Source organism: Xenopus laevis, chromosome 8S (genome assembly GCF_017654675.1).
Source record: "Xenopus laevis strain J_2021 chromosome 8S, Xenopus_laevis_v10.1, whole genome shotgun sequence".
Classification (NCBI taxonomy): Eukaryota; Metazoa; Chordata; class Amphibia; order Anura; family Pipidae; genus Xenopus; species Xenopus laevis.
In genome coordinates, this window is record NC_054386.1 from 71,322,386 (window position 1) to 71,331,955 (window position 9,570).

Consider the following 9,570-nt stretch of genomic DNA (forward strand, 5'->3'; position numbering starts at 1 on the left):
CTCAAAATACAGGGAATTGAGAAAATTTATCATTCTTCAAGAGGTGGAGATAAAATTGCAAGGCTTCGGCACAGGCGACACTAGTGACGCGCACCACCCCCGACCCCCTCTGTCACTGATAAGGTGAGCGCCTTTAGGAGGGGTGGGGGGGGGCAATGGAAGGCCGCCGCAGGCGGCATAAAGGCAAGGATCGGTGCTGTTGCTATCAGCCTAGTTGTACCCTGAGTTTATATATCATAGTATAGGTATAGTGAGATATTATTAAGGAGGCATGAATTATACCATTTTAATCAGTTATACCTGACAATATGGCCTCCCACTGTATTTACACACTGTACCTTTAGTGATGCTGCTTTATAATGTAATTTACTTCATGGGACAGATTTAAAATTGTCACCTTTTTACCCAGAGAAACCCGGGCAGGAGTGGGGGCTCTGATGCAACGGGGTAGCGATGTTAGAGGCGGGGCTATGAAGCAGCAACCGGTGACTGGCGGGTCGCTGCGTCAATCATAGGAAGTCCTGCCAGATTTTCCTAATTTGGAAAACCGTGCAGGCAGGCCCTTCTAAAAAAACGGCTGTACGGGTCAAAATCCGGCAGCTGGCAACCCTAGGCAGAATTCTGTCTACACACTGTTTTATTGGTCAGTATAAACCATGCTAAAATATTCTTCAATTGAAAAGGTAACATAATGCAGGAGGGAAACAAAATAGGGCATTTTAGCTAGTCATAGTAGTTCATTATTGAGATTACTGCAGTAGTGACAGTAGTAGCAATCCATTTAAAGAGGATTTTTATGCAACATGTACACAATTCTCAGACACCACTGGAATTTTCTTTTAACAATCAATTGTATACAGTACAGGGTCGGACTGGGGGGGCCCAGGGCCCATTGGTGCTGCTGTTCAGTGCCCCCTCCAGACTCCTGCCTTCCGCCATTAGTTTTTAATCGAGCGGCTTTTTTCTCTGCTGCTTTTTTCCCCCGATGATCCGGGGAGCAGGTCTGGGCCGGCAGGGCCCACAAGAGCTGGGCCTACTGGATTTTTTCCCAGTTTCCCAGTTTCCCAGAGGCCCAGTATGACCCTGATTGTATATATAGGTATGGGATCCTTGTCTGGCAACCCATAATCCAGAAAGTTACAAATTATGGGAAGGCCATCTCCCATAGACGTCATGTGCTGCCCCAGCAGTTAATTGTTTTATTACATTTAATATTCATGTTTGCGTATATGCATACCCATTGTAATGCTGCCGCCCTCATATTCCCTTTTCTTATGTGGGACGTCAGTTCCTACCATCATGTTTTTGTGTTCCTGTCTTCCAATAGTGAGGAGCTGCTCCAGAGGTTAGAAAGGGAAATATTCCTTTTGACCTCCATTTGTCCATCCACCCCAAATAAAGAACATTTGTGGATTCCAAGGGCCAAGTGAAAATTTGAAGTAAAAATTTTTTTGGTCAAAACTCTCAAATTCGAATTGTGAATTATCCAAACTTGATTTGAGTTTTAATTCGAAATTAGAATTTTGAGATTTATCATACTCTGACCCTTTAAAAACTCGAATTTGCCAACCTTCAACCTGACGAATTGCTGTATAATTCAATGGGAGATGTCCAGGGATCAATTTGGTGATGTTTGCATCCTTCCTGACATTCAAGCTTTTAAAAAAAACGAGATTTCATTAATACATTTCTTCTTAAGCCAACTTTTTTGTCCAAATGCATTCAAGTCAATGGGCATTTTTTTTTTTTGGCGACTTTTTTTGTCCTAATGCATTCAAGTCAATTGGCCTTTTTTTTTATGGCGAATTTTTTGTCCTAATGCATTCAAGTCAATGGGCATCTTTTCTCATGGCCACTTTTATCTCCAAATGTATTTAAGTCAATGGGCGGTTTTTGTTATGGTTGTTTTTTTTCTCAGCTAATTTTTCCGCTGCAAATTTTCTCTGCAGTTTTGCAAAAAAGTTTGCACACGCAAAAATTCTGAATTTTGCCGCGAATGTGTGGCTGGCGAATAAATTCCCTCATCACTAGTTAGATTAGATCTAGTTCACATACACAACTTCACACTTCCTGATTTTTTTTCCCTTCATCTCAGAGACATATGGATAATGTTCAGGGCCGGTCTTACCAACCGCGGGGCCCAATTGGAGCAACTTTGGTGGGGCCCCCCAAATTTAAAGAGTATTACAAAACAACACTGAGCATAATGCATATTTTTTTATTTATAACATCAAATTATACATACTTACAGGCATATGAAAACAATGCATGTAACTGCTCAATACTGATTACTGGCAACACCATATTGGTTGGATTAGCGCTTTAAGACTTAAACTTCATAGGCATTTGAGTCCAATCATGAGAAAATGTGCATGTTTGACTCTCCTCTGAAGAGTGACAGCATAGATTATGTGCATGTTTGACTCTCCTCTGAAGAGTGACAGCATGGGATCCTCAAAAGGAGGCTCAACTAAGTGATGATGTAATATCTCTGTTGGGGTGCCCAAATTTATGCACCTGTCTAATTTTGTTGATGCATATTGCATATTTTCTGTTAATCCAATAAACTTTATGTCACTGCTGAAATACTTCTGTTTCCATAAGGCAAGTTATATATTAAAAGGAAGTTGCTGCGTTGAAAGCTCAGCCAATGATAAACAAAAACTCCAAAGAATTAAAAGGGGTTCCCAAAATTTTATACAACTGCACTTATATAGAAACCCTTCTTGCCTTTCGCTCTGCAAATTCTTTTAAGATACTGTCAAAGTTCAAGTTCTTTGCTTCTTCACATTCTATAGATAATAAGGCAAGGCTGTTGAGTCTCTCTTGAAGCATGTTTGACCTTAGATAGGTCTTTATCAGTTTTAGTTTCGAAAAACTCCTTTCCCCCGATGCAACTGTTACTGGTATTGTCAAAAATATACGCAGAGCAATAAAAAAATTTGGAAATGCAGTAGCTCTTTCATTTAAGGAAAGGAATTCAAGAATTTTCAACGGCTTTCCAAAGAGTGATGATGGAAGTATTGGCTTTAGGGTGTCCATTTCTTCAACTAGCATATGACCTTCTAAATCGGTTAACTTTACAGATCTGACAAGTTTATTCTCCTCAATGAGTTGGACATGTGTGAGTGCAATTTCCAAAGCTGCAGCATGTTTTTTTAATTCTTCCTTTGACATTTCTTGAAACTTACTCAGGAATCCAAACAAATCAATATGCTTTTTGAGCTGCTTAAAGCGTGGCTCCAGAGACTGCATAGCTTTGTCTAATACTTGGTTAAAACAGTTCACCTGGTAAGCTTTCTTTGGATCAGTAATCAAATCATCAGCAGATTCGTAATTGAAGTGTCTTTTTCTTTTTCGCAATCTTTGTATTTGAAATTCCTGAGCTACTTCCAACTCATTTGCGAGTTCATTTGCCCCAACTAAGACTTGTTCAAACCCAGTCACTCTATAGTTTTTCAGCCAGTCTAAGAGCTTTTCAAATGAGGCAATACCTGTGGCAAGATCTACTGTATTGCTCTGCAATTCTTTGCTAACAAAATTTACTTGAAATAACAAATCATGCCAGAGAACCAATGACACAAGAAACTTGTAATGTTTGATTTGATGAGCTAATGATTCAGCTTCACTTCTTGCCTGAGCATCATCCGAAGTTTCTGCTATTTCTACAAGTGCATCATAGAAATTACCAGCTTGATACCGGACAGCCTTTACACTTTGCATTCGACACTCCCACCTTGTTTCACAGAGAGGCTTTACAGAGAGACCAGTCACATGCTTTTGAAAAACTGCCCACCTCTTTGTTGATGCAGAAAAAAGAACATAAAGACGCTGAAGTGTTCCAAAGAAAGTCATTGCATCAGGACAGGTTTTGGCCATATCTCCTAGGACCAGATTGTAATTGTGGCAAGCACATGATGTAAAAAAAGCTCTTGGATTTTCTTGTAAAAGTCGAGCCTGAACACCTGATTCTTTTCCTCTCATGTTTGCTCCATTGTCATAGCCTTGGCCTCGAATATTATTTAAGTCCAATCCCAATGTTTCAAGTTCCTTCTTAAGCACATTGAACAAGTTTTCTCCAGTGCTGCTCTTCACATCCAAAAACGTAATAAAATGTTCATAGACACCTGCTGGTGTATTAGGGAAAGCACCATCGGACACATATCTAATGGTCATGGACATTTGCTCTTGGTGGCTAATATCTGGTGTGCAATCTAGAATGACAGCAAAATACTTTGCTGCTTTTATGCGATGAAGAATGTTCTTTTGCACTGCATTTCCCATGATACAGATGAGCTCATCTTGAATACTTTTGCCGAGGTAGTGATCATAAATTTCTTTATTGGAAATTCTTCTAAGGTGATCTTGAATTACTGGATCAAATTTTCCTAACAATTCTATCATCCCAAGGAAGTTGCCATTGTGAGAATTTCCTAACTGTTCAACAGAACCACGAAAGGCCAAATTACGCTCTGATAAAAACTGAACTACAGCAACTAATCTTTCAAAAACTTGATGCCATCTTTTTTTTTCATTGTTGATCAGTTTCTGTTGGACCCTGTCAATAGTTTCTTCAGCATTAAGTCTTCTTTGAAGCTCACAGCACTTTAGTGTAGCCACTAAATGACCTTTTGACTTTTCATGTTCTGCCAATCTAGTATGAATATTGGGCCAGTTGTTAAATCCAGTAGTGCTTAAGGCAATTTTCAGATCGTATTCAAAAAGGCGGCAATAAAAGCAAAATATTCTATCTGTAGATGTTGAGTAAATTACCCAGGGCCGATAAATTATTTCTCCATTTGATAGTTTTCTTTTGCAGTGGATCTTTGAAAAATGTGCCCCATTTTCATTACGAGGAAAATTTTCCAAAAGAATTTTAGGTGGGCCTTTTTTTTACCAAAAAATCTCTCAAGCTTGAATCAATTTTTTCTGGCCAGGCTGCTGGATCTGTTACATTATTTTGATCTTCTAAAACTGAAAAGTTCAAAGCTTGGTCTTGTTCTGTAATGTCTTCTGCATTCTTGATATCATTGACTTCTGTGACTTCACTTTGACTGGAAGTTACATTAACTTGATGTATTTCTTTGTCATCATCTGGTTTATGAGCTTCACTGCTGCTGCTTGCTGTAGGATCTACTGGTTCTTGTAAAACATTTCCTTCTGTTTCAATACTTCCCTTTATATGGTCTGCTTCTTCACACAACTCTGAATTACCTCTTCTCAAATACTTATTTAGAGCACCTTTTTGCTTTTCATTAGCATCTTTTTTTGCATTGCTGATTTTTCTTTTCAGATTTCCACTGAGGTATTTTCTACCAATGTCTCTAGCTCGCTTTGGTTGAGGCATTGTTGTGAACCCTGAAACATGACAATTTGTGTTTTCTGAGTTAATTAGTATTTTATTCAGCAGCTCTCCAGTTTGCAGTTTCAGCCATTTGGTTGCTATGGTCCTAATTACCCTAGCAACCATGCATTGAGTGGAATAAGAGACTGGAATATGAATAAGCGTTAAGTAATAAAAAAAAGTAGCAATAATAATACAAGGCTACAGCCTTCAGTTTTTAAATGGGGTCAGAAGAAATAAAATAAAGAAATTAAAAAAAAAAACCACACACATTTGAAAGTAATTATGGCAGATTAATAGTCCGCAATCAGCCTACCTCCCAACAGTCGCTAACTGCCATACCATCACCCCAAATATGACCATAAATATAAGTTATAAAACACAGACCCACTGCAAAAATGAAAATTATCACTCCAATAACCGAGAAATGCCAATAAAATCACTGCACAAATGGCCAATAAGTACTCAAAAAAGGGCATTGAAAAAAAAAATAGTAAAATGGATAAAAGGATAGTTATATTAGATTTGGCTCCAATTCCCAAACACCATTCTCACCTAAAACAGAACAGAATGTATAAGGCAAGACGGCCTCTGACTTACTACTTGAAGAATAAATCGGATCTGGAGGCCAGGAACGAGGTGCCGGCGTGCAGCAGGTGCCAACTGGACAGAGGAGCAGAGTAGTGGTCAGAATCTCCAAAAGGGCTGGTGGCGCACTGGCGCAGCAGGGGTAATATGACGAGGCAGGAGGATGACTGACTATCCTTTCCTGTAAAATACTTCTTAGTTAAGCAATGGAACCATTTATAGGAAGCACTGAGGACGGCTCACGTTCAAGAGCCGAAACGTTGAATAAACACTAAAAAGTTTTTCTTTGCAACACAAGACCCATGAGTGCGGACCTCTTTATGCTTTATTGATTGTACAAGTTCTTGTTCCAGCATCTGTGTGCACCAGGCCAGCGTTTTTTGCATATATATATATATATATATATATATATATATATATATATATATATACACACACACACACACACACACAAGTAGGGAGAGATGGTGCCTGTAGTAACAGTGGGATAATAGTCTCTGGGAAGGGACTGTGACTGTGGGATAGCAGGTATAGTAGGGAGAGATTGTGCCTATAGTAACTCAGTTTTGAGTTGTGCTCTGATAAACTTCAATCACTCTTTACTACTATACTGCAAGTTGGAGTGAAATCACCCCCCTCCCTCCCCCCCCCACCAGCCAAACAAAAGAACAATGGGAAGGTAACCAGATAGCAGTTCCCTAACACAAGATAACAGCTGCCTGATAGATCTAAGAACTCTGATTCTGATGAAGTGTCAGGTTTACTGACACGAAACGCGTTAGATGTAACCCCCCTCTACAATTTTAATGCGCTTAATAAAGCCGAAAATCTGATATTCAAACGCCAGACTCCGTTGTTGCTTTGAACGGCGCTCCGCAGCGATACCACTAAAGTGTGAGTGAAGCCGGCTGGAAGGAGCCGATGTATCGCGAGAGCTGCGGCTGAGCAGGAGCCGGCGTGTCACGGGTGAGCTCCGCCATTAGCCGCATCGTCTATTCGTTTGTTACAAGATAACAGCTGCCTGATAGATCTAAGAACAACACTCAATAGTAAAAACCCATGTCTCACTGAGACACATTCAGTTACATTGAGAAGGAAAAACAGCAGCCTGCCAGAAAGCATTTCTCTCCAAAAGTGCAGGCACAAGTCACATAACCAGGGGCAGTTGGGAAATTGACAAAATGTCTAGCCCCATGTCAGATTTCAAAATTCAATATAAAAAAATCTGTTTGCTCTTTTGAGGGGGGGGGGTAAGGATATAGCTGCTTTGCTCTGGGAAAAAATAGGTTATACAGTACATCATGGCAAGTGGCATAAAGACTGGAAATGTACCTCAAAATCTCACGATAGGCACCAAGCACCACACAATTTAACACTCTTTATTATTAGGCGCAGACGCAGTGTGGCCGATGTGATGATACAACGCCAGCCCAGCCAGTTCAGTGATCCTGTTACTCAGCTCTAATACAAATTTTGCTGGGAAAAGACAAATTTAATGAGGCAGTGCCACTGCCTGCCATGTAACTTACAATTAGGTAGGTTGGTGGTGGGACCTCAAATTCAGCTCCAGCGTGAGCGTCTAGGGCAGGAGGTGCTGAGTCTGACAGGAGCTGTTCAACTTCTTACTGTTCCTGACCTGTTGTAGTCTGCGTGCTGACTGGCGCAATTTGCAGCCTGCAGGAGACTAAAGCCACAAGCGTCCCACTCCCATGTATGACGTCGCGTCACGTGACGTCGCTGCGCTGCTCGCCAGGCTCCAGCGTCACCGTGAAGTCCAGGCGTCCAGCAGCAGGCTCCAGGTGATGTTGCGCACTTGCGCAGTGCTGCCGGTGTAGGCAGCGTCGCAGCGATGTTGCGCTGGCGGCCTGGAATCCCTGGATGATGGGTGCGGGCCCCCATTGGCGCGGGGCCCCCATTGGCGCGGGGCCCAATTGCGCCCAATCGGCCCAATCGGCCTAAGGCCGGGCCTGATAATGTTGTTGTTGTATCCGGTTTGGGAGATGTAAATAAACTTCTAAAGAAGTCTGTTTATTTTTTTAGAACCTTTCTGTGCAAATCCTATTGCAGAAGGTTTGATCTTATATGAGTAACACATAATTAGTTAATAACACTACATTTCTAAAAAGGCAAACAACTCTGATGAAAAAAAGATTTCAAACTCTGTTTTCAGACTGTGCAATTATTAATTCTTCTTTCCCCTATACATGTGTGTAAGGTGTGCCAAGACACTTAAAAGCTTGCAATTTTAAGGACTATTTTTATGGACTATTTATGAAAATAGGAATGTTGCAACATCTTTCATAATCTGAAAAGTGACTGAACAATAACTAGTTACTCAACAGGTTCCAGCTCAAGACGTACAGAAAATAGATTTCAACTTGTGGTTGTCTTGGCTGATTCGCTTGCTAATATCATGTCAAGATAATTTCATAGCTGATATGTTTGTCAGAAAATCCTACCCAGAAGCACTGGTTGTTTCACATTTGCTTTTGTAAGCCAAATAAATAAACTCTGCTAACATCGCCAGAGAATAACGCTAGAAGAAAATGAAATACTATTTTGGTGTCACAAATGTCTGCAGGACACGGATAAGGACCGAAATTTCATTTCAGCAAAATCTGAATCTGACAAGGTACATGACTAGCATAATCAACAGTGCAAGCCTGGTCCTGCTGCTTATGTTTGTCAAATTTTCAAGAATATAACAAGAACTAGGAGAGTTTGGGAAGCATTACCTGTAGTTATGATATGCAGATAAGGGAAAGCACTGGCAGCTGGAGGCAAAATCCTTCAGTAATAAACTGTGCCAATGGACTTTTTACTATTCACTGTTTTAATGACTAAGCTATAAATATTCATCATTATTCATACTCAGAGCATAGTCCAATAGCTATTTCAATGTGTGGAAAGCGTAAAGCATTTGTAAGATAAGAGAGAGAAAAAGTGTCCATTTATAGAGGTTTGATCCTTTGGATAATATTTGGATAAGTAATATTTTGTCAGCAGGTTTTTCTATTCATTAGCCATGCTTGCATTCCTTGTAACTCTTAGAAGGCCAAGGATAGAAGATTTTTTACTAAAATGTGATTATCTAAAGGAAGTTTTATTGGAATTTTCTATAACAGTCATGTAACACTATTTTGGGCTATACAGGCCAACAGGGTTAATCACCAGCTAGTGCACTAGAGCATAGGTTACATGTGACTCTAACACTTCAGGCTAGGGCCTTTGCTAAATGGAAGCTTAAAGGTGTGGTGTAGTGTTACTACAATTCCCACCGCTACTGGGCAATAATACAGGAAAATAATGGGCGCCAGGAGGGTCTTGCAGTCAAACAGAATAAACTTCTATTTGTCAGAGACAAATGATCCACAGGGTTGAACTTACATTGGTACAGAGGCATTTGCAGAATATATGTAGGCTCACACAGAGCTTCAGAGGCAGATGCAGGTGCATTCCCTGAGGATGTAATTGAGGCAGTACAACTTCCCTCCAGGCAGAAATACCTCATAAGTGGTCTGTATCCCACCCAGTGGAGTGGTCAGGGAGGAGAACCTAAAGCCTGACACTCTATGCACTGTGGTCCCTTCACTGTAGGCAAATCTTACAGCCTGGGAAGCTACTCCCTGCTACACCTC

At 40.5% G+C, this 9,570-nt stretch overlaps 1 protein-coding gene across 1 annotated transcript; it reads right to left on the bottom strand.

Annotated features, from left to right (window-relative positions):
• Nucleotides 1-2,660: 2,660 nt before the first annotated feature.
• On the bottom strand, nt 2,661-4,290 carry LOC108703984 (zinc finger MYM-type protein 1). Its single transcript, XM_018240314.2, has one exon. The coding sequence runs from the start codon at nt 4,282-4,284 to the stop codon at nt 2,710-2,712; it is 1,575 nt and encodes a 524-aa protein (XP_018095803.2). The 5' UTR covers nt 4,285-4,290; the 3' UTR covers nt 2,661-2,709.
• Nucleotides 4,291-9,570: the final 5,280 nt, after the last annotated feature.